At 59.1% G+C, this 23,253-nt stretch overlaps 1 protein-coding gene across 4 annotated transcripts; it reads left to right on the top strand.

Annotated features, from left to right (window-relative positions):
- The first annotated feature begins 355 nt into the window (after window positions 1–355).
- TEAD3 (TEA domain transcription factor 3) lies at window positions 356–22,343 on the top strand. 4 transcript variants are annotated; one of them, XM_058855642.1, is made up of 14 exons: window positions 356–500; window positions 11,581–11,837; window positions 14,566–14,630; window positions 16,307–16,369; window positions 16,501–16,563; window positions 19,088–19,099; window positions 19,438–19,575; window positions 19,773–19,816; window positions 19,920–19,981; window positions 20,331–20,464; window positions 20,564–20,737; window positions 20,923–21,063; window positions 21,257–21,409; window positions 21,976–22,343. In XM_058855642.1, the coding sequence occupies exons 2-14, from the start codon at window positions 11,702–11,704 to the stop codon at window positions 22,087–22,089; spliced, it is 1,299 nt and encodes a 432-aa protein (XP_058711625.1). In that variant the 5' UTR covers window positions 356–500; window positions 11,581–11,701; the 3' UTR covers window positions 22,090–22,343. The 4 variants fall into 4 exon arrangements, with proteins under 4 accessions (XP_058711625.1, XP_058711627.1, XP_058711623.1 ...); XM_058855640.1 differs by having other exon boundaries at window positions 378–500; window positions 11,584–11,837; XM_058855644.1 differs by lacking the exon at window positions 16,307–16,369.
- Window positions 22,344–23,253: the final 910 nt, after the last annotated feature.

Below are 23,253 nucleotides of genomic sequence, written 5' to 3'. Positions count from 1 at the left end.
GGCTGCATCCCTGGAATGCCGGAGGGGGAAGGGGGAAGAGGAGGAAGGTGAAGAAGGCTCATAGAGGCCGCTCCCATAACTGGGGCCGGGCCGAGCCGAACTCCAGGGCTGCCCTTCCCCAAAAAAAACAAAACCTCCCTGTGGAAAGGAAGTCCCGCGTCCCCACTGCCCGCTGCCCCGACGGGGAGGTCGGGAGAGTCGGGCGAGAGGAAGGGCCGGGAAAAAGAGGAGGAGGAGGAGGAGGTGGAGAAGGAGGTTAGGGGAGGAGGAGGAGGCCCAGCCCGGCCCCGCCGCCTCCTGATTGACTCCCAACTTTCTGCTCCTCCCTCGCATAAACTTTCCCGTCCCTGCGCCTGGCTCCGTGCGCGGACCCGGGAGCCCGCCGCGCTGCCCGCATTCCTGCTGCCCGCCCCGGCCCGGCCCGGCCCCGGCCCCGGCCCCGGCCCCGGCCCCGCTCCCGGCACCCGCGGCCGGCCCAGCCCCTCCGGAGCACGGAGCAGGTAAGCGCTCGCCGGGAAGAGACTCCCAACCCCCCTTCCTCCGCCTCCTCCTCCTCCTCCTCCAGCCCCTCCTTCCTCCCGGCCCGCTGCCCTCCGCCTGCACCGAGCCCCGGCGGATGGCGGAGGGCGGCGGGGTCGCACCCGCCCCGGTCGTCCCCCAGCCGGCAGCTCGGTGCCTTCCCCCGGGGATCCCCCCGACGCCCCGCGATGGGGTGTGTGCGTGGTGGGGGTGGGGGGGGCACAACCGGGCCGTTTTCACTCCCCCGCGTCGGGTCCCCGGGCTCCCGCCCCGTCGGGGCTGTGCTGCCCCCGCAGCGGACCCCCCGAGTCCCCCCGCGACGCATCCCCGGGGTGACAAAGGGGCCTTGTGCCCGCACGTCGGGAGCGTTCGGGGCGGGAGCCGGACGTTACGGGCTGGTATTGCCCGCCCCGGCCGGAGCCCCCCGGCGAAGTGGCGCGGGAGGGTCCCGGGTGAGGTGCGGGGTCACCCGCGTGTCACGCTACATGTGTGTCACATGCATGTAGGGGATGACCGTGCACTGAGTGTATGCTAAACACTTTGTGCCTCGTCATAGGGGTGCTTTGCTAACAAGGCGGCAATTAGATGGATAATTTTCAGCAGTGTGTCATCTTTATTATTATTATTATTATTTTATTTTTACACCCTCCTTGGGTTTGGTGTTGTTTTTTTCCCCTTAACCCCCTTGGAAGGAAAATACAGCCAAGCCCTCGCAAAGCCACCCACCTCCAATCCCCTGAAACCGCTCAGGCCCTACACAACGCATTTGGCTTTAGCTGACTGAGGAAAAACCCAATTTGGGGAGAAACCAGTTGGAAATTATACCAGTGGCCCTGTTGGTGAGGGCACCCTGCAGCCGCTCACTACTCTTGGGTGGTTGGCAAGGGTGACAGGGGGAAAGGTGAAGGCAGAGGTTTTGGGGGTTTTGGTGCTTTGCAGGGAGCCGGGACAAGCCGGGCTGGGCGATGGTCCCATCAGTGAAGCGATAATCTCCTGTGTCAGGCACGCTGGGGTATTTTGGGCTCCGGCATCCTCTCTCCCCTCCTATCGCTTTACCCCGCGCGGGTACGTGCGTGTCGTGAGTCAGGGCATTGGCAGTGCCCGGCCACCCTGGGGGGCCCTGCCAGCCAGGCTGTCAACCTCCCCCCAGTGTTGGAGCGCTCATGATGCTGAGTGGAGAATTGGGGTTTGCCAGGCTGATGCGCCCCCCATGCACCCAGTGGTGCTGAGGCCTCTGTGGCCTCACAGCCCACACTCCTTGGGGATCGTTTCCCCCAAGGAAATGGGAAGAAGAGGGTCCCCAAAGCAGGCGAGGGATGAGGGCTTTGCCAAGGTTGGTGATGAAGCCAGGAGAGAAATGGGTAGAGGGGCTGGGACCCTGGTGACCGGGCAGGTGATGGTCACTGTGGCAGTGCCCCAGCACTTTCCCGCCAGAGAGGATGAGCATGACTGTCTCACGGGGAGAAGGGGCTGGATTTGGCCCTGTTTGGGTGTTACAGGGTCACCCTGTCATGGGAAGAGGCTGCAGATGGCTGTGGGGTGAGCAGCTCCTCCTCAGAGCCAGGTGACACAGGGGGACATTGCCATCCCCAGGGACCTCGAGCACCCAGCTACCTCCGCACCGTGGGCATGTGGCTGGCACCACACTGGCTTTTCTGACAGGAACAACCCTTTGAAAGTAGTGGGTTTTCCCAGCCTCCTATAAATGGCACCCAGGTATTACAAGGAGCCTCGTCCTGCCCGAGGTGACTGCAACATTGGGGTGCAGCTCAGAGTAGGGGGATGTTTCAACCGGGGCATTTTGGACAGTGTAACCCTCCAGCAGTCATCCCACATCTAAAATCCCTCTCCTGCAAAGCAGAATCCTCCAGCTCCATTAATAAAAGGGACTTGCATCCATAACATTCAGTGGCTGTTTATCATGATATCAGAAACAGCATCTCCTTTTAATCGCCATTTAATCCCCATCTTGCCACCACCAAGTGGGTTGGGAGGCGAGTCCCGGTGGCCCTGGCATTGTGCCGAAGGAAGGAGCCTTTTCCCGGCGGTGAGTGAGCAGGTCATGGCACTGAGGAGGTGGGGGTGGCAGCGGTAATCAGCTATAATTAATGTATTAAAAAGCAAGTAACCGCTCAGCTGCCATCAAACACACAGAGAGCACGAGGCTGGTGGCAGGTGAGCTCGGTGGTGAGACTGGGTGCAAGCATGCAGCAGCCAGAAAGGGCATAAATAGGCAATTTTGGGTTGTTAGTGTGGGGAAAATGTGTTAGTACCTCTTCTTCTGTCTGTGGGAGTGGAAAATGGAGGGCAGGAGAGGAGAAGGGGCAGCAAAGCCCTAACCAGGGGTGCTGTTGGGATTTGTGTGACAAGAGCCATCCCAAGGCTCTTCGTGAGGTTGGAATCTCTCCATCCATCACTGAACTGGACGGATGCTTTCCAAAATATGTCCCATCTCTAGGAGCTTCCCTGTCTCATTAAATCCTTGATGGCTGTGGCAAGGGGCTGGTGGGACAGCAGCAGTGTTTACATCACCTTAAATGCCATTGGTGGATGGGATATAAACAACCACCCTTGATTTTGGGAGTTTCCATCCACGGGGGATTTGCTGAGCAGCCAGGCCATGCCCTGACCTTCTCAGCTGTTTGTCCAAGGTGTTATTTGGGGTGGGGGCCAGGCCTGGAGCCGCGGTGGCCGAGCCCAGGCACCTGTGTGTTGTGGTTGGGGCAGACACCTGAAGCGCAGGGGCGTTTGCTATTGCCACCATCACGTGGCGACTTATGAAATGTTTTTTGGGAGGGAGGGAGGGAGGGAGAGAGGGAGGGAGGGAAGGTAATGATGGGGTGAGCTGATGGGGCCATGCCCCGCACCAGCCTGCAGCGGGCACGCGGCCCCCCTGCGCGATAATGCACATCCGGATCCTGCTGCGGGTCTGGACACGCTGCTGCAGCTCCCGCTGCTTCAGTTTTCCTTGCCTGTGAAATGGGAACGAGGGGCCCTGGGAAAACCTCCTCGTGGTGCCAGTCAGCCGCTCTCCTGACCAGGGTGGTAGGAGCAGGGGGTCATGGCGGTGCTGGTGCCACTTTGGGCTCCCCGTGCAGGTTGTGGCAGGGTTTCCTGATGAGCACATGTGGCTGAGCCCTTTGGAGGTGACAGGCCATGAACCTCATGGTCTCATTCTTGGGCTTGGCAGATGGTGGCCTTGTGGTGACAGCATTCACACAGGGCTCTAGGCTGGTACAGCTGTACCTTTGGGCAAAGGATTTGGGGAAATACTGATCGCGCAAAGCTGTCACATCCTGGCAGCACAAATCCCGATGGAACCCGTCCCCCCATCCTGTCCCAAACAGATGCGATGTTCCCGTGCCCCCAGCGTCCCCCATTATGCCGCCATGAGACAACAGCAGCACCGAAACACAGCGTGCCCACTGCCACCTCCAGCGGGGCACTGGGTGTGTCACAGGCCGTGCTGGGTCTCTGCTCTCTAAAGCCGACCCAGAGCTCGCCCTCGGGCACTTTCCTGCAAGCCACAGGCACCGAGGTGGCTGCCGGGCTGCGCTGCGCCGGGAAGCGCTGCCCGGCGAGGTGTGAGTGATGGAGGAGGCTGCTTGATCCTCTTCCCCCTTTGCTGCCGGGGGATCGGGACGGACCCGGAGCGTGTGCTGGCACAGCTCCCCGGGCTGCGGGGGGTGGCCGGGGAGGGGACAGCGGGGCTGCGGCTAATTTTAGGAGGTTGGCAGAGCCTCATGGGAAGCAGCCGGCTGGAGGGAGGTGTCGCACTCGCCCCGAGAGTGAGCACCGGGTGACCCCGGCTCTGGAGATGCTGCCGTGGGGCTGGCAGTCCGCTTTTGTGCTCTGAGGAAGAGCCGTGCCCCCGCGGATGCCCCGGTTGCTGGAGGGGCGGTGGGTCCGGGGAAACGTACGGGGCAAAGCCCCGGATTCCCGGTTGGCATTATCTAGGAGGCGGGTGAGACCCGCGCTGCTCCGTGTCTCAGTTTCGCCGTGACCGTCTCGCCAGCGCTCCCCTGGCGGAGTGCGGTGGAGGCAGGAAGGCTGGCCGGGCTCGGGGATCCTCGCCTGTGAGCGCCAAGCCTTATTATTTCCCCACAACTGTCTCCTCCTCGCTCCTCGTAAAATTAGATCCAGCTGTTCACAATAGCCACTAACTTCTCTCCGGAAGATGTTCAAAGTTTACAGACGCTGGTGCGTGGAGGATGGGCTGCCGTTCCCATGCCAGCTCCTCGCCGCCCGCCCTTCCCCCAGAGGCAGCCAGTCCTGTCTCCCCCCCGCCGGCTTAGGCAATTCGGGTTTAGGAAGAAGCACACCCGCACGCAGGCATGCGAACTCCCGACCCAACCGAACGTCGGGTTTTTATTAGCAGGAAGATCTGGGCACTTCAGAGAGAAGGTCTGGTCCAAGACCCTGCTTTTCCCTGCCCAGCTTTGTGCCCGCACACTTGGCGGATGGGTTGGGCAGGGTTCTGCTTTTCGTGTTTGCCAGCACCTATGCCCAGCTATGGCTTGAGTTTGGGCTCCAGCTCTTGAATGGGGTGGCTGCCGTGTCCCCTCGCAGCCTTGCCTGGGTGGCACTGCAGAGTTGTCGGGGTCCAGCTGTGGTGTTTGGACATCAGTATGCTGGGCAGGGGTCTAACACACTGTGCTGGGCTCTCTGGTGCTCTTGGGCTCCTTGCTGGAGCTCCTTCTTTTACCAAGAATACTGCCTTCGTGTATTTTTAGCAATTTTCCTCCCCAAAGATTCCAGAGCAATTTTTCAATCTGCGGGAGCTGGAGTTGCTGTGCCCGTCTCCAGCTCTCGGCTCGGGCAGTGGCGAGAGATGCTGAGAGAAGGCAATGAGCTGCCACGGGATCCCAGCACACTCCTGGCACGTACAAGGATTTGCTCACTGGGACTGTCTGGGGTGGTGGCAGTAAAATGGTGTTAAATCAAAATATCCCTTTCTGGGAAGAAATCTAATGAGGTTTGTGCAGGGCAGCCTGTACCTGCTATCGCAGCTCCTGCAGGACCTCAGCTGGGCACTGCTTCGCGCCTGAGCTCTTTGCAGGAGGGCAGGGAAGCGTGCCCCCCTCACAGAGGTGACAGTGGCCAGGTGACAGTGCTGCGTCACATTCTGTGCCAGACTCTGGCAGCCAGAAACGTCTCCGTGGCTGGGGTGGTAATGCCTGACAGCATCTCTGCTCAGTGTCCCGAGAGCCGATGCCCCCAGTCAGTTCTCACACCCCCATCCCACGGGGCTTCTCTGGCTGGGAGCTGTGAGTGCAGCAGTCAGCGCTAACCCCGGGCTCCAGCGGGTGCCACGGTGCGGGCAGTGGGTACAGCTGCTGCCTGGGCAGGCTTAGGTTTCACGGGGGCGGAGGCGGCTGGGGGCAGGTGTGAAATTCATTGCAGCCTTCCTCCTCCTCTTCCTCCTTGCCTGGTATGGTCCCCCGGGAGATGCTTTCCCTGGCCCTGCTGCAATGTTATAAAAAATGGGGTCAGCGGCACCTGGAGCTCTTCTGTGGGATCATTTCTCCTCCTAGGAGCAGGACAGAGGGCTGGTGGGATGCCTGGCTGGCCCCAATGGTAGGACTCTGTCCCACTGCTGGCACAAAACTGCCTGACCCAGGCTGCCCTGACACCGGAGACCCTTGGCTTCCCCTTGGGACAAGCCAGGAGGACTTGGGACTTGTTGGCCACTCTGAGCTAATCTATAGGGGATGTTGAGGAGAAGACATCCTGGGATGGATATATTTTGGCAAATTCAGCGGTCCCCAGTGGGTGCTGTGTCCATCATTGGCTGTGCCATGGGCCAGCAGCACTGGGGGTGTCACGGGACAGGTATGGGGGTGGCCCATCCCCAGCAGGCAACTCCAACCCTGTTGTTTCCATCCAGCTCGTTTCATAACACAGAGAGCAATTAATGCTCTAAAAGCTTTCTATTTATGCGCTGCTGGGTGAAACGCCCCGTCCTGGCTGGGCAGGGCAGCGTAATTGGGCCAGGGAGGCACGCCGGGTTACAGTGTCCGTCTGTCCTCTGCCCTCGGGTCCTGAGCCTGAAGACTTGAGCAAAACCAGCTCAGGTCCTCCAGAAGCCAAAACCCAGCTTTGCCACTCTGGCAGGACTGGAGTAGAGGAAGGGATGGAGGAGTTGGTTTGGATGCCTGTGATTCTGCCATTAGGAGGGAGCTGTGCCCTGGGTTTGCCTCATCCCCTTCCTCCTCTCTGCCCCAAATATTCTGGGAGCAAATTGCTCACATTTTCTCTTTGTTCATCCACAGCCCCCTGGGATGAGGGCTCTGAGCATCCCTCAGCCTCGCGTGGCTGAGGACCAGCCACATCCCTGCCAGCTGGAGGCTCAGGGCTTTGCTGGGAGGTAGGGGACCCTTGGGCTGTTGGGGTCCAGCTGGAGCTAGGGGGTATGGGGAGCCTGGGGCAGCCCTGGTAGTTCTTCAGACCCTGGTGGGATGCTGCCACGTGGCTTCCTGCGGTTTCCTCACTCCGATTGCTTCCTGAGCTGCCCGCCAAGCCGGAAGGGACAGGAAGTGATAGAGGGGAGGAAATTAGTTGGGCTGTCTCACAGGGAGCTGGCCTGGTGCACTGGGGGCTCTGCCACCATCTGTGTCCCCAGACTGTGCCAGGGGAACTTCCGGAGAGGACGTGGCCAGGCAAGAGGTGCAAACTTGGGTGGGAGAGAGCAGGGTAGCCACCCTTCCCTCCAGGAGCCAGGGAATCCCTCAGCAAAGCCTGAGCTGTTTGGAAGAGGAGCACGATGTAAACAAACCTCCTTTCACTGCCCTCCTGCCACTCTGCATCTTGCTTGGCTGCTGCCACCTGCCTCAGTGAGCTCTGGCTGTCCCTGGGACAGCCGTGTGCCAGCCAGGATGGTGTTTCCCTGTGGGAATGGGGCACGGTGTTCTCAAAGGGTCCCTGGGCAAGGTGCCAGGGATGCGGAGCTCCTGTGAAGAGCTGCAGGGTCATCCTTGGCAGAGCCAAGAGCATCCTGCTCTATGCACTGCAGTGGACACGGCAACATCTTTGGTGTGTTCTGGTCTTGCTGGTGTCCCCCAGGAGCTCCACAGCTTTTGGGTTTCCTTCGAGGGGCTCTGCAGAGCTGGTGGCCGTGTGACTGTGTCGGCAGCATTCCTCCCAGCTGTGTCACCAGGTGGGGAGGAGCAGGAGCAGGGACACGGCCCCCAGCCAGCCCTCCCCTGCCTGAATGAGGGGCACTTTAGCGAAAGCTGCTGCCTTGCCTCCAAATCACTGCCAGTATCAGCCCCAGCTGTGCTCTCCCTGAGCCTCAATGTGGTAGGACATGCTGGGTGCCCTAGAGCCTCAGCTTTGAGGTCTCACAGAGCAGTCCCTGGCAGCTGAGGACTCGTGTCCCACTCACCCTGGAGTGTAGGTGCCATCAGTCACGGTGACAGGGAGGGGGTGATAGCAGCCTCACGTTCCCCCACAGGGCTGGTGCAGGCGGCACTGAGCTGCTGCGAGGCTGAGCTGCTCTGTGCTGATCCTGCCCAGGCTTGTCATGAACTTTTATCCCTTTGCCGTGGGGTCTGAGTGCAGGGGGGAGGGAGAAGGGTGGATTGTCCTGGGCCCCCTGCATGGGAAGGTGGGATGGAGCCAGCTGGAACCCCCTCCCTGTCTGTGCAGGGTTCTTTGCCGCCGCAGTGTCCCCAGCATCTTTGCAGTTTTTTTGTCCCAGTGTCCCCCGCCACGGGCTGGGGGAAGCCCAGGTAAGAAGGGGTCCTTGGGACTGCTCTGCCCCACACCTTGTCCCTCTGGATAGTGCCAGATGGGGATGTGGTGTGCTGCAATCCCCCTTGTGAAGCAAGTGCTGGTGGCCATGCCCTCCAATCCAGGTGGTTTGAGGAGATGCTGAGACAACAGCCAGCATCCCTGTCCCAGTTTGGACAGGACACAAGGGTTTGGGGCACTGCAAGGGCTGCTGGGGCTGTGCCCCATGGTGCACCAGATGGGATGATGCTTTTGGGGCTGACTGTGCTGGGGAAGAGGAATATGATGTCAAGAATGAAGACTAGGTGCATGGGGGCACTGAGGGGGTGACAGGCACCTCTGCCCATGTCACAATGTCCCTGTGCTCCCAGCCCCAGGTGTTCTCCCCTGTGCCACCCTGCATGTCCCTGACCCGATCCCTATCGCAGCTGGTTGTGCAGGATACAGCAGCATCTTGCTCCTGCCTTTTGACACTCGCAGTGTGCCCACGGCGCTTCTCTGACTGCAGACACTGCTTCCAAAATATTTCCTTCCCTCACATGCCACAAAACACCCTTCTCTCAGGTGCCCTTCCCTCTTCGCTTTCGCAGGGTTTAAGGAGGTTTCCCGTGGCTTTCTCAGGGTGCCAGCCCCAAGCAGCTCTCCCAACAGCTGCCTGCAGCCCCAGGTTTCCTCACGTCCCCCACACGTGGTGCTGGGCTCTGGGAGCCGTGGGAACACCGCCCCGATCTCCTGGGTAGCCTTGACCTCGCAGGGAGATAAGGGCTGCCCTGGAGGCATCCTCCCCTGTCTGCTGCGGGCATCGCACCCGCTGGGGGACCTCACAAGGGTGCAGCCCCCTCTGTCACCCTCTAAAGCTGTGGGTTAGAGTGCGTGGCCCCCAGAGATTCAGGGTGTGAGGGGCGAGTGAGCTGGAAGTGGGGACGCCCTCCTGGCGTGGGTGTCAGTGGCTATCCCCGCTCATGCTGAGCATCCTCAGAGCAGGCAAGCATCCCCTGGGGATGTGGGTCAGTGGTCCTGGGATCACCAAACCCTGCAGAGGTGCCTGTGCTGTGGCAGGGGTGGTCTTCCTGCCCTGATCCCTGGGGAGCAGCTGGGAGGCAGAAGCCGGTGACATTTTCTGGCGGGTCCGGTCCCCTTCCCTGCCCTGAGCAGGTCTGGCCACGGTCTCCGCAGGCAGTCCAGCCGTGCCGGTTCCCTAATTGCTGCTGTTGTTGGTGTTTTGTAAGGGCAGGGTGGAGCGGCACTCGGCCGTGCCTTGCGTCAGCGCGGTGCATGCACCCTCCCTCCAGGAAATCCAATGTCTTGCCTGGCCAAAAGCAGGTTCGGTGGAGGAGGAGAAGGAGGAGGAGCTGCTTCCTCGCACCTTGGCCGGGGCCCCAGCATCACCCTCCCTCCTCTCCCAGCTTCCCTGAAAAGGCTGGGCTGGGATTTCCCTGCTAGAGGGGGAGTGGGGTGGGAGGGGGCTGGGGACCTCCAAGGAGGGTGACACGTGTGTCACAGGCAGGCTGTGGGGTCAGCTGTCACCCTGCCTGTGCAGGCAGTGCCTGGAACGGTGACCCAGGGCACTGGGCACGCTGCCTGCAGTGGTGCAGCCAGCCCCGCAGTTTACCTCTCAGCCCTATAGCTTTTCCCTTGGCCCCCAAAACACTCATCAGTTGGGGCAGGCAGGGGGTCTGTTGAGTCCCTGCAAAGTCTGGCACCAGCTCTTGGGGCTTTCCCCTGTTAGGGTGAGCTGATGGCGGCCCTGTGGTGCTGCTGGGTCCTGGGCTGGCACAAGGCTGCAGGGTTCCTGGTACCTCCTGATACCCCTGAGGTATCGTGGGACTGGGGGCTCCTGAGCTGTCACAGTGCTGAGGGGTCTGGGGCTGCCATGGGGCTGGTGTGGGATCTGAGACCATTGAGGCCTTTGGGGGCTACAGGGTCTTGGGCTGCTGCAGAAGCTGAGGAGTCTGAGGTTCCCCTATGTCTGGGGGTCCTGGTCTGCCAGGGAGTCTTGGGCTGCTGTGAAGCAAGCAGGGTTCAGCACCAAGGCAGTTGCACCCCAGTGTAGGCGTTCCACTGAGACAGAGCCCTGATGCGCCTGCAGCGGGGAGCGAGAGTCCCACTGGGCCTGTCCCCATGTGCCACCCTCTCTGTCCTGTGCAGTGCCTGTCCCGCTGTTCCCCTGCCCTCCCATCCTCAATACCCTGCTGGGTTTGGACCCTGCAACCCTGCCAGGGGCTGCCCCAAGGAGCCCCCAGCTGCAGGCACAGCCAGGGTGCCGCCATCCCTCCCTTGGCCGGCTGGCTTGATCCTACAATCCAGTTCTCCTTATTTGGCCACAGTGCTCAGCAAGAGGGGGAGCAGCAGCGGGGGGGACGCAGGCAGGGATGGGCGGCGGGACTGGAGGGGCTGACATCACATCACGATGAGGGAGAAAAGGATGGGGGGGCTAAGTTTCTTTTTTTATAAAAGGAAAAAAAAAAAAAAAAAAGGCAGCAAGGCCTCGCAGCACACTTGAGCCAGCAGGCTCAGCAGTTCCTTTAAAAGGAGATGTCTGTGCCGGAGACCTTTGTACACTCCCAGCCCATCCGGGAAGCGTGGCGGCGCAGGAGACACCTCTCCATTCCCACCGCTGGCAGCTGCTGCCAAACATGTTATTGCAAAACACTGAAACGCTGCACTGGGAGCTCAGCAAGAGGAGGAGGAAGAGGAGGAGGATTGAAGGCTCCCCAGCATCACCCACCAGCTGGGGAGGGCCCAGGGCCCCAGCTGAGCATCTTCAGGATGAGGGGGCCACTCCTGGTACCAGGGGAAGGGCTGCTGGACGGCTCTGGCCACCTGGTTCCCATTAGTGGGGTCTGGCTTGGAGCTGCTCAGCATGTCCCTTCAAATCCCAGCTCTGGCCTTGCCAGGCATGGTGGAGCCAGGATTTTCGGGCCTAGGGGTGTTTTTTGAGCCAGCTTGCCCAAAGAGACTGCTGTTTGGCAGTGGGTACTGGGGCAGGGTCAGGGTTCACAGGCTGTGGGGCTGCTGCCACCCTGTCCCGAGGTGTCAGCCATAAACACCATGTGCCCAAGTTCCTTGTATGGGTAATACAGTAGCTGGGGGCAGTTTCCTTCCCAAACTTTATTTGGGTGGATCCTGGGTGGTCACTTGTGACTTGGATTTGGGGGTACTCATAGAAATCATGCTCTGCCCCCAAGGAAAACCTTTTGTGTGTCTGATGCCCTACAATGAGCTGCTGCTCTGGGTGTGAGTGAGAACAGGGCAAGGGCCAGGAACAGACCTGGCACCCCATGCCCCAGCAAGGGTTTCTGGGTCTGACAGGTGTCCCCTGTGTCCCAGCAGGTTGTCGTGTATCCGTGGGGGCTCAGGGTCGGAGCCCAGAGCAGCCAGCACCATAGCGTCCAACAGCTGGAACGCCAGCGGCAGCCCTGGGGAGGGGCGGGAAGATGGCCAGGACGGCATGGACAAGAGTCTGGACAATGATGCCGAGGGTGTGTGGAGTCCAGACATCGAGCAGAGCTTCCAGGAGGCGCTGGCAATCTACCCACCCTGTGGCCGAAGGAAAATCATCCTCTCAGATGAGGGCAAGATGTACGGTGAGTGACTAGGGCAGGATGGAGGCACCGGGTACAGGCACCAGGACAGCGTGGCTGAACTGAAACCTCCTGCCCCAAACCCATGCTGGGGCATCGCCCTCGAGCATACCCCAACCCTGAAAGCAGCTGGCTCGGATTCATGGTGGAGCTGGACTGGGGAGGTGACAGTGACCTGCGTCCCCTCCCTCTGCTCTCCCTCCCTCTCCCTCCCTCTCTCGGCCCTGCCGGACCAACTGGTTTGGTGAAGCCGTCGGGCAGGGACCTGGTGCGGGACTGCGGGGCCAGGGCAGCCCCAGCCCTCCTGCTCCGTGTGCCTCTGTATCATTCCCCAAACCTTCCCCAACTGGACCTGGTGGCCAGAGCACCCTGTGGCAAGGGTCACTTACCCACCCTGAGCCACCTGCACCCAGCTCCGTTTTTGGTGACCTCATTGGTGGCAGCGGGGCTGGTCAGCTCCACTGGGGTGTTGATTTTGAAGGTGTCAGCCTTGTTTTTGGTGTGTCCCAAAACTCCCTATCCCTGCCAGGGTAGGGACTGGTTCCTCCTCCCCTGCATATCCCCTGGTGTCACCCCTAAGGGCCAATGACCTCAAAGTCAAGAACAGGCAGCTGTATTACCAGCACCCCATGGTGACACCAGGCCCAAGGCTGGCATCTCTGTCCCAGCTTCCAAAATACACCTGCCCAGGACGCTGCTGTCACAGCAAAGGCTCCCCCAGTGCCAGTAGAGAGGGGCAAAAGGGATGAGGCTTTCTGGAAAGCACTATGCCACTGTCCCCATACCCATGCCAGCTACTTGTGCCAGCCCATTTGCCAGGGCCCCCAACCCACGGCATCAGGGCTGGTGGAGGAGCGGGATGAGGGGGAGGCAGGGGAGCACAGGGCTTCCCAAGTGTATGCATTTTTTGGATTTCTCTGGGAATAGCTGAAGTGCCGCCGGGAGCCTGGCCCTTCCAAGCACGCCCCAACCGGTTTTTCCAGCCTTTCAGAGACATCTGGCAGCTGCTTAAAGAGGCAGCAGCCTCTGCTGGCCTTTCATCTCCCCCCACCTTCCCCAGCACCTCCCCACTGCGACCCCCAGGACCCCTGGCTGGCATTACTGAGCGTACCAGGGGCACTGGCAGCACAGGCAATGCCAACATGCAGCATAGTGGTGTGCCAGTGCCTCTGCTCTCTTTCACCACCCCTGTTTTTGGGGGTTCCATGGGTGCCCACGGCCATGCCAGCTGCTGCCACACTGGTGCCAGCACTGCAGGGGTGGCAAAGCAAGGTGGGAGCTGGGGAGCCAGGACCCAGCACAGGCACACTGGGCCTTGCTACACTCCGGCTGCTGCACGGGTTATTTTTAACCCAGCCTGTCCAACTGGTTCACGTGGTGGTGTCAGGGGAGAGGAATTTGGGGAATGTGGTAATTTGGAGGAGGACGTGCCCTCTCGGAGGGAATGGCAAGGTCCAGATGAATCACAGGGAAAGGGACAAGGGACAGGGCACGTGAGCACAGGGAGGGCTGTGAGGGTGCAGCCTTGGGCACGGTGTGAGGCAGGATGGGTGCTGGAGATGCTGGGCACTAGGGCTGGCACTGGGTCACCCAGTCCAGGAAGGCACTCACATTTCTTCCCTGTATTTTTTCCCCGTATTTCTTTCCCACGGGGCAGGGTATGATGGGCAGAGGATGGGATTGAAGAGCAGGGCATGCAAAGGGAGATTTTTGAAGGTGTTCCCTCAACCTGGGGCTGAGCAGCAGGGTCCCTCCTGCCAGCAGCCTGCTGCAGGTGCCATCTCACCTGGGCTTAAAGGACACCCTTTAAGACCTGGCTCCTGCTAGGTGCTAACGAGGCAGCCAGCACGGGCAGCAGGCAGGAGGGGTGGCAACTGTGCCTCAGGGTGCCACCAGGGGCACCCCCATTGTCACCCACCCACCAGCTCCTGCCTGGCGCGGGCACCCCAAGGGGCAGCTGTCTCTGCGTGCCACCTGGCCCTGTCTGTCCCCATGTGTGTCCCCCCAGGAGGGCCCAGTTGCTGTGGGGCTGGGAGGGGGCCAACCGGAGTGGAAGGGGGGTAGGGGGGGTGGGTGTATTTTATCTTTTTTTTTTTTTTTTTTAAGAGATTTTTTTATTCTTTTAAAGCCGAAACCCGCTCCAAGGGCATTTCGACAAGTTCCAACCGCGACCATCTGGTCCATTAAAATAAATCTGGCGTGCCTGGCTGCCTCCGTGCGCGGGGGGGCGGCGGCGGGGGCCGGGGGGGGCCGGGGCCGGGAGAAGAAAGCTCCCAGCTGCTCTGACGTTTGAACGTAGATTGGCCACAGCTGGCCCCTGAAATGTGGCGCAAAAGCAACTTCTGCTTCGAATTAGCCCAGGACGTTAGGAAATACTGGTGGAAAGGCCAGCCCGGCTTGTGAACGAGGTGCCGGGGGGGTGCAGCCCGGGACCCCTGCGGGCACGGCTGCCCGGGGTGCGTTCGCTGGCTCTGGAGGGGGACTCCGGCTTTTGAGGGGCTCTATGGTGCTGGGGGTTCCTGGTGGCTGTCACCTCGCTGTGAGCCCCGGGGCTGCTAACGCTGGGGGTGTCCTGGGATGGCCACCCTCGTGTCCCCGAGGTCGCCCCGACACTGTCGCGGCAGCGCCACCTCCTGGCAGCGCCTCCCTCGCCGGGCAGGGGGAGTTTGGGGGGTCTGGGGAGGTTTGGGGGCCATCCTGTGCCGGGGCTGACCCCAGGCTCTGCCCGCAGGTCGTAACGAGCTGATCGCCCGCTACATCAAGCTGCGAACGGGGAAGACACGGACAAGGAAGCAGGTGAGGCTCTGCTCTGCTTTTTTCTCCTGGGGTGGGCTCAGGGCTGGATGGGAGGCCATGCCAGGTAAGCCCGAGGGGGAGTGGGTGTCCGGCTGCATGCTCATCCTCTGTCCTCTCCTCAAGCCGCTGCTGCTGCCAGCAGGTTCCCCTTCTGCGAGGAGCTTCGCCTGTGAGCCCAAAACCCGTGGGGTTTCCTCTGGGGTGTGGAGACAGGCAGCACCCAGGTTCCTCACCTGGTTGGGGTAGCCCTGCGGGTGGCAGGAGCCCTCAAAGTCTCTCTGGGCAGTGTGTGTGTGTCTGTGTGTGCCTGCATAGGTCTCTCTGCTGTGCCTTCTGGCTCTGGGGACTGCGCCTGTCTCTGCCCCTGGCCAGGCTTTATGCCACTTGTGTCAGGTGCCACAGCAAAGGCACTCCAAACCCCATGGGCTGAGAGCAAGGCATCACTATCCCAGCCAGGGACCCGGGGACCGGATGTGTGGAGCTGTGGTGCTGGTCCTGGTGGGGCTGGAGGCATCACAGAGCCCTTGCCTTGCTCTCACCTCCCTGCCCGGTTGGATGCTGGGGCAGGCAGGAGCACACAGAAGTCCCTGCAAGCCCTTGCTTCACCAAACCTGTCTGAGGAGTGGGCTGCTGCAGCCCTCGAGGGGACGTGTCCCTTTTTCATGTGTCTAGTGGCTTTTCCCTCGTGGTGGCCCCCAGCCAGGAGCCAGGCCACCCATCCTGGCAGAGCCCATGACCTTGGATGCTTGGGAGCATCTCCCACCACAGGGAGATCGTTGGGTTTGGGACACTTATTCTGGGACTGTTCTGTGCCACAAGTTCCCACAAGAGAGGAACCCTGGTCCCCAGACACCGCAGAGGTCATTCCTCCAGAACTTTAGGTGAGAGGAACCAGGGTCTGGCCACGGGTCTTGTGTTCAGACCAGTGCCAAGCAGCACTTCATTTCTGGCTTAAAGTCATAACTGGGCCCCCCTTACATGGGGGAACAATGCAATGCTCTGGAGGAACTCAGGAAAGGCATGGGAGAGAGCACCCATGGCACTGATCCTTCTGTGCAATTGTCTCCTGGACAGCCTGGTGTCTCCTCATGGACAGCCTGGCACTGGTGGGAGCAGGTTCTTGCCAGAATCAGCCCTGAAGGCCTGTGGATCCTGTGCCTTTACTACCTGGATATCAGCCCCTTTTCTTTAGATCTTGCTCTTACAGGGGCCTCGACACAATAAAGCCAACCTTTCTCACCTTTCCCACATGTAAAACCAGAAGGAGTCCTGGGTGGGTGTGCCAGTCCCTCCTGGACCTGCAGGCCGAGTAACCTGGGGCACCCCAAACCTGCCAGGCTGTATCATCAACTTCTGGTGCTCACAGGGGCTGGCAGGATCTGTCTGTCTGTCCCCAAGAGATGCTAAATGGGAACCCCCTCAACTGCAGCAGCTTTACACCAAGGAGCTTCACCCCAGCCCAGGTTGGGCTCAAACCAGCATCAACACCGGGGTGCCCCACAACTTCCTTCCTCCAGCTTTTGGCGGGTGCAGGACCCTGAGCATCTCCAGGAGCAGCCAAAGCGCTCCCCCATTTTTGGTCACTCCCTCCCCCGGGGACAGCATCCCGCCCTCCAGGGGGAACGGATCTTCACGCTCTCTGTGTTTTCCTTTCTGAACGGCGTGGCGGGCGCTAGGTGTCCAGCCACATACAGGTTCTAGCTCGGAAGAAGGTGCGGGAGTACCAGGTTGGCATCAAGGTACGTTGACGCCCTTGCCCAGGTGTCCGCGGCGGTGTCTCTGTGAGCATGGGCAGCCCCTCTCCTTCCTCCTCCTTTCCTCTGGTTGACGGCTCTGCTGTTCCCCCTCTCCTTCTGCTCTCTCTCTGCAGGTCTCTAGCCACTTGCAGGTTCTTGCCCGACGGAAATCTCGTGAGATTCAGTCCAAGCTGAAGGTACGCCCTGCCTCGCCTGGCCCCCGCCTGCTGACGACTAACACACTTGCCTCTGCGGTGTGCTGCTTGCTTTCCTGTTTTGCCTCTCTTCTTTTTTTTGGTGTTTTTTTTCTTCCCCCTCACTTGGCTCCTTGGATCAGATGGCTTTTACAGTCATTGTGGGATGCCCAGAGAGAAGTGCAAGGAAGGGCAGCAGAGCCCTTCTCTTTCCTCCAGGAGGGTGAATGTGGGTGCCAGATCCCTTCTTTGCATCCAGTGAAGGACTCTGCCATGGGCAGATGTGGGTTTAAAGCCTCCTCTGGTGATGCACAAGGGCTGCTCCCTCTTTTGGGCCATCAGGGGTTCTCCCACAAGGAGAAGGGCCCCCCAGGGCAGCCAGTGAGGCCCACTCCCCTCCACAACTGAGACCTGACCCAGCTCAGAACAGGTGCTGGTGCCATGTGGGCAGAAGCAGAGGAGCCCCAGGAGTCCCTGCAGGCTGCCAGCCCAGTGGCTTGTGGTGCACCAGGGTGTGAGCACAGCCCAGGGGCACCACAGGGGTGTGAGTGGCAGCAGGTCCAGCTGGGGCCATGCTGCTGGGGGCAGGGGCATGCTGCCGGGAGCCAAGGGAGCCAAGTGAGAAAAAAATGGATCATTCCTCTCTCTTTTCTGGTTGGCTTTTCTTTTCTTCCTTCCTTCTTCCCTTCCTCCTAACTGAAGCCCAACTAACCTTTCCATAACTGTTCCCACAAAACTTTGTGGTGTCAGTGGGGAGGGGGATGGTGGGGGGACATGGGCAGGACTCACGGCATCACCAAAGGACCAAGCCCTGCTTGGGTTGGACCCACGTGATGTGAGGTGAGGGACAGAGAGGTCCCCACTGCACAGCCACCCACTGAGGACAGCCAGCTCCTGCCATCTGCCTCAGGTCTCTGCACTGTCACACCAGGGAGCATCTCCTTGGGTAGCTCCAGGGCTGATTTGCTGCCTTGCTGTGTGAGTGGGAGCTCAGAAAATCTTTCAGCCTGCTCACCTTGAGGTCCCAAAAGCATCACCAGCTCCCTCTGTCCTGCGTGTCCTCTGTCCAGCACTGGCAGTGGAGGCCACTGTCAGAGTTGGCAGCGAGGGGCACTGTCAGAGCTGGAGCATTTTCATCCTCAAAGCTTTAACAAACTCCAGCTCATGTTGCCTAGGAGCCCACCAAGATGTGGCCCCCAAAGTCCTTTAGCAGGGGCCCCAGTGCCCCATGAGCAGGATGCCAGAAGGGCTCTCACAGCCAGGTGGGTTTGTTCTGCTAGGAGAAGCCAGGAGAGAACACCTGAAACTTACTTTGGGATGCTCCTTTGGGTTTGTATGTCTTGAACCCAATCTCCAACCCCAAGAGGGGCAGTCAGGGAAGTGAGGAGGTGCAGCAGGGTCAGCAGCAGCAGAGACCTTTACAAAATAAAATTAAAATTAATTTTAAAAAAAGATAAAATCTTTGCTTGCGACATGGCACAGTGCAGAGCAAGGGGGAGTTGGAGGCAGGAGTGACCCCAGTGACCCCAGTGCTCTCCATCCCCAGACATGCTGCCTGCAGGATTCTGGCATAGAGCAACCAGGGCAGTGATCCCTCTGAACAATTCTCGGAGGAAACAGAACATCCCTTCTCAGGATCAGTGCAGGCAGCCCCCTGCCTTCACCCAGCACTGTCCTGTGGGATGAAAACGCTTCCATGAGCAGTATCTGTGTTTTTGAGCTGCAGTCGTGTGTGTTCGTGCTCCTGGCATGTGGCTGCATGCCGGCCCTCCTGCCCTGCCCCAGGTGAAAATAAATGAAGCATTGATCCCTGGGGAAGGTTCAGAGGGAAAGCAGAGGGTGTGCACTGGGACCAGCATGAACCTGTCCTAGCGATGCAAATGGTGGAGCAGCCCTGCTCCAGGCAAAACCTGGGAGCCCTGGAGCTCCTGCCCAGCAGTGCTGTGACCTTTGGAGCAAAAGGAAGAACAATTTGTTTCCTCTGTCAGTGCACACAGCACTGGGGGTTGTGCTCAGGGCTTTTGTTGCAGTTCCTGTGCAGGAGTTGGTGACCACGTCCCAGGACATCCCAGCAGCTCTTCCTCTCTGTGCCCCAGCTGCAGGCACTGGGGGCCTCTGAGGAGGGTGTAGAGGATACTAAAAAGCCAAGAAAGGCACAGGCCTGGCTCACCACATTGACCTCTTAAAAGAGTGGGTGGGGGAGTTTGGCATCCCATTCCTGGTGGGATTAAGCCTGGGCATCAGTAGCCACCACGAGCATCCCCCGGTGACCGGCCAGGTCAAGGGTTCACTCCCCACATCGGGATGTGGTGTAGAGCCAGGGTGGGGGATACCCAGTTGTGCTGGTTTCAGCCGGAGTAGAGTTAATTCTCTTCACAGCACTTCACAGCCACCCCATGCCTGTGCTGTGAAGAGAATTAACACTGCCCCAGCTGACACCAGCACCGATTAGGGGAGGTGTACAGAGTACCCAAATGCTCCCATGACACTCTAACCTTTTCTTTTTTTTCCTTTCTTTTGCGAACAGGCCATGAACTTGGTAAGTTGAGTCTGAAATTCCTTTTGTTCCCCATTGCATTAGGCCCTCTCCAGTGCAGGGGCTAAAAACCCTTCACATCCCCAAGGTGGGAGGGCCACCAGCAGCAGTGGGAGGGGGCACTTTCCAGATCTATCAGCTTTTGCCCAGAGGATATTGGCAAGCTTCAAATGTTAATTAACGTTTGGGACGGGGTGGGGGGATCCCTCTGCACAGGTCCCTTGGCTGGGCTGTGGGATTGGCTGCCAGCTTTGCAAAACCTGTCAGGCACGCTGGGATTGAGGGAGCTCAGTCTGCCCCTGTAACCCCTGCTTCCCTCCTGTCCCCCCTTTTCCCCTCAGGACCAGGTCTCGAAGGATAAGGCTCTGCAGAGCATGGCTTCCATGTCCTCGGCGCAGATTGTGTCGGCCAGTGTCCTGCAGAACAAGCTCAGCCCCCCCCCTCCTCTTCCTCAGGCCGTCTTCTCTGCTGCCCCCAGGGTGAGGACAGCCCCACGCCCCCACATGGGGACACCCTGGGCTGGTGGGGATACCATGGGGGCAGGGGGATGTTCAGCAGCCATTCTCAGCCGTGGTGGCCATGCAGGGCTCCCTGCTGTTTGCAGCAGGTGAGGAGGGAAATGTTGGGAGTGGGGAGAGTCAGAAGCTGCTGACTCTTCCCTGTGCTGTTTTCCCAGTTTTGGAGTGGGCCTATCCCAGGACAGCCTGGACCCTCTCAGGAGTAAGTACAGACCCCTCCACACCTGGCATCAGCAGTACCCCACCTCAGCAAGAGGCTGAGGCATCCTGAGCTTGGTAACTTGATGGTGCTTCTTCCTTTCCAGCATTAAACCGTTTGCACAACCAGCTTACCCCATCCAGCCACCCATGCCTCCATCACTAGCCAGTAAGTCATGTCCTTACCCCCTTGGAGGGAATCCAGTGTCCTTGATAGGTCATATTTGCCCTCTGTCCCTTCCCACGCACGGTGCCACCCACCTGTGTCTCCTCCCCATCCCTCCTGGGGAAAAAGCCTGGGTTTAAATCCAGTAGAAAGCTCCACAGTGAGCAGGACCATATTGCTCCCAGCTGGGTCCCCTCCAGTTCCTTTCCACCCAGTACATCCCATGCTTTAGCCACCCTGTGCTGGGTGATACAGGAGGGTGGGGGATGCAGTGGGGATAGCAGCACTGCATGGGGGGCTCACCCCAGTTCCTGGCTGCCCCATGTTCCCATGTCACTCCCCCTTGCCCCAGGTTACGAGCCCTTGGCTCCACTCCCGCCAGCTGCCTCGGCCGTGCCGGTCTGGCAGGACCGCACCATCGCCTCCACCAAGCTCCGGCTCCTCGAGTACTCTGCCTTCATGGAGGTGCCCCGGGATGCTGAAACGGTAACGGTCCCCTCCGCGTGCCCACTCATCCCCATGCCTGGTGGCACCTGGTTCTTGCTTGACCTGTCCCTGCTGCTGTCCCCATCCCGCTCCCTACAGTACAGCAAACACCTCTTCGTGCACATTGGCCAGACGAACCCCTCATACAGCGACCCGCTGCTGGAGGCCGTGGACATCCGCCAGATCTACGACAAGTTTCCTGAGAAGAAAGGTGGCCTCAAGGAGCTCTATGAGCGTGGGCCCCAGAACTCCTTCTTTCTCGTCAAGTTTTGGGTATGTTGCTGGGAGGGTTAGAGTGGGGAGGGTCATCCTTGAGCCACAGGCTCATTGCGGCTCGGGCACTCCACTGGCAGAGTAGGAACATCCTGGGCAGCTCTGGAAGCTGCTGTCCCTCATCCCCATCAAGAGCTGGGTGTGGTGGTGCCTCATGGGACCCTCTCCTCCTCTCTTTTCTCCAGGCGGATCTGAACAGCACGATCCAGGATGGGCCAGGGACCTTCTATGGTGTCAGCAGCCAGTACAGCAGTGCAGAGAACATGACCATCACAGTCTCCACCAAAGTGTGCTCCTTTGGGAAGCAGGTCGTGGAGAAGGTGGAGGTGAGTTCTGTGCCCTACTGCATCGGGAAGGGGTTGGAGTTGGTCCAGCTGGGATGGAGAAAGTTCCAGGGCTGGGTGTAGGACACATGGGTGCCTATACTGTGTTTATGGGTGGAGTGAAGAGGACATTGCCGTGTCCCAGTTGGCCACCACCGCTCATGGGACAGCTGCTCACCCTGGCTGTCCCCTGCAGACGGAGTATGCACGGCTGGAGAATGGCCGGTTCGTCTACCGCATCCACCGGTCTCCCATGTGCGAGTACATGATCAACTTCATCCACAAACTCAAGCACCTCCCAGAGAAGTACATGATGAACAGTGTCCTGGAGAATTTCACCATCCTGCAGGTACCTCCCCTCCTTTTCCAGGGGCTGTGTCCCACCAGGAGCATGGAGCCCACAGTTGCATCGACCCTGCTGGCCCCACACAGACCTGGCTGTACCTGAGCCCACACGGTCCCTGAATTCCAGGGAGCAGATCTTGGTGGTGCAAACAAAGTGGCTGTGCCCAAGCCTGGACAAGTCTACCAGACAATGGGGAGCAAAATTTTCATGGTACAATTAAATTGGCTGTGCCTGAGTTTGACTGTTTGACTTCACCAAATAATCTGTAGCAGTTTTTGGTGGTGCAAATGCAGTGGCTGGGCCTGAGCCAATGCAACCTCCCCCAAACAAATTTTTGGTGGTGCACTTCAGGCTTTTCCTGAGCCTGTGCAATGTGTCCAAAACTGGGTAGTAAATCTTGATGGTGCAATTAAATTTGCTGTGCTACTGACTGTGTGACCCCACAAACCATGGGTAGCAAATCTTTTTGTGGTGCAAAGTGGCTGTGCCTGAGCCCACGCAGCTCCCCCCAGGTAACAGCATCTGCCCACGGGCATAGCACTCCCCTAACACACTCTGCTCTGTTGCAGGTTGTTACGAACAGGGATACCCAGGAAACCTTGCTCTGCATTGCCTTTGTTTTCGAGGTCTCCACCAGTGAGCACGGCGCCCAACACCACGTCTACAAGTTGGTCAAGGACTAGGGGCCCTTGGGGACAGGCAGGGGCACAAGGGGCATGCAGGGGAGGGAGGGGGGGCTGTGCAGAAAAGCCACCCGTGCCTGTTGCCTTGTGAGAAGTCATTTGAAGACAGGTGGAGAAGGAGGAGGAAGAAAAACAATAGCCAAAAAAGACTGACTTGTGAATGCAGATGTTTTCTACTTAGGAACAATTTCTTTTTTTCTTTTTTTTTTAATAAATAAAATTACCAAAAAAAAAACCAAAAAAAAAAAAAAGAATGGGAAAGGAAGCGTAGGGAGAAAGGAAACCCACATCCAGCACTGGAGAGGGAGAGAGCAGCCCTTGGTGTTGCTGATGAAGGCCAGGATCCCACCGTGCCAGCAGCAGCAGCAGTGGGACGTTGGAGCGGAGAACAACCCCTCCTTTCGTCCCCAGCTGAAGTGGCCCCGGTCCTGCGCAGAGAGGAGCGAGCACTGATGGTCAGGAGGACACAGCACCATGCCAGGTCTGAGACTGATGGGCATGGCAGTGCCAGCAGTGCGTGGCACAGCCTGTGGGGACACACGGCAGGGCAGGGTGCAGCAGGGGGATGCTGCCACCTCACCAGGGATGCTCCTTCTCCGTGCCGAGCTGGGGCATTGGAAACCAGTGGCAGTGAAGGTATGAGGGCATTGACAATGCAAACCATGGGGTTTTATGGCTCTTTTTTTTTTTTTTTCCTTTTTTTTTTTTTTTTAAATGAAAGTGCTTTTTAATACTCTTTGAAAAGACACCATGTATGTAATCAGACTGATTGCCCTCTGAAGTGCCCAGGTGCTCCCCTCCCACCCTGCACAGGAAGTGTTTTGTTTAGGGAAAGGTTTGGGATGTCTCCATCTCTGGCTGGGTTTTGTGGGGGATCCCCTGAGTTCAGTGTGTGCTTTCAAGAATTGCACTTGGGGGTGGCCAAGGCTCAGTGTCGCCACTGTGGTCACTTGCTGAGGAGTCATGAGTAGAGAGCAGTGAGGGCAGATTTGCGTGATTTATTTTACATATGTACATTTTCCTTGTTTTGTTTTTTGTTGTTGTTGTTCCTTCACCTTTTTTTGCGTTTTCTTCTGCGATGACTGTTCCAAACTGCTCCGTCCGCTCTCCTGCATCCTGTGGGAAGTGGCCAGGGAGGTGACTTGTGCAGGGAAAGATATATTG

This window comes from Poecile atricapillus, chromosome 23, assembly GCF_030490865.1.
Source record: "Poecile atricapillus isolate bPoeAtr1 chromosome 23, bPoeAtr1.hap1, whole genome shotgun sequence".
Classification (NCBI taxonomy): Eukaryota; Metazoa; Chordata; class Aves; order Passeriformes; family Paridae; genus Poecile; species Poecile atricapillus.
The sequence above is the reverse complement of the archived record's forward strand: the minus strand, read 5'-3'. Positions and strand labels throughout refer to the sequence as shown.

Excerpts from the sequence above, each read along its gene's own strand:
- TEAD3 (XM_058855642.1), top strand. The coding sequence starts at position 11,702 with ATGGACAAGAGTCTGGACAATGATGCCGAGGGTGTGTGGAGTCCAGAC. Across the intron at positions 20,738-20,922 it reads TCTTTCTCGTCAAGTTTTGG|GCGGATCTGAACAGCACGAT; the intron begins GTATGTTGCTGG and ends TCTTTTCTCCAG. Across the intron at positions 21,064-21,256 it reads AGGTCGTGGAGAAGGTGGAG|ACGGAGTATGCACGGCTGGA; the intron begins GTGAGTTCTGTG and ends TGTCCCCTGCAG.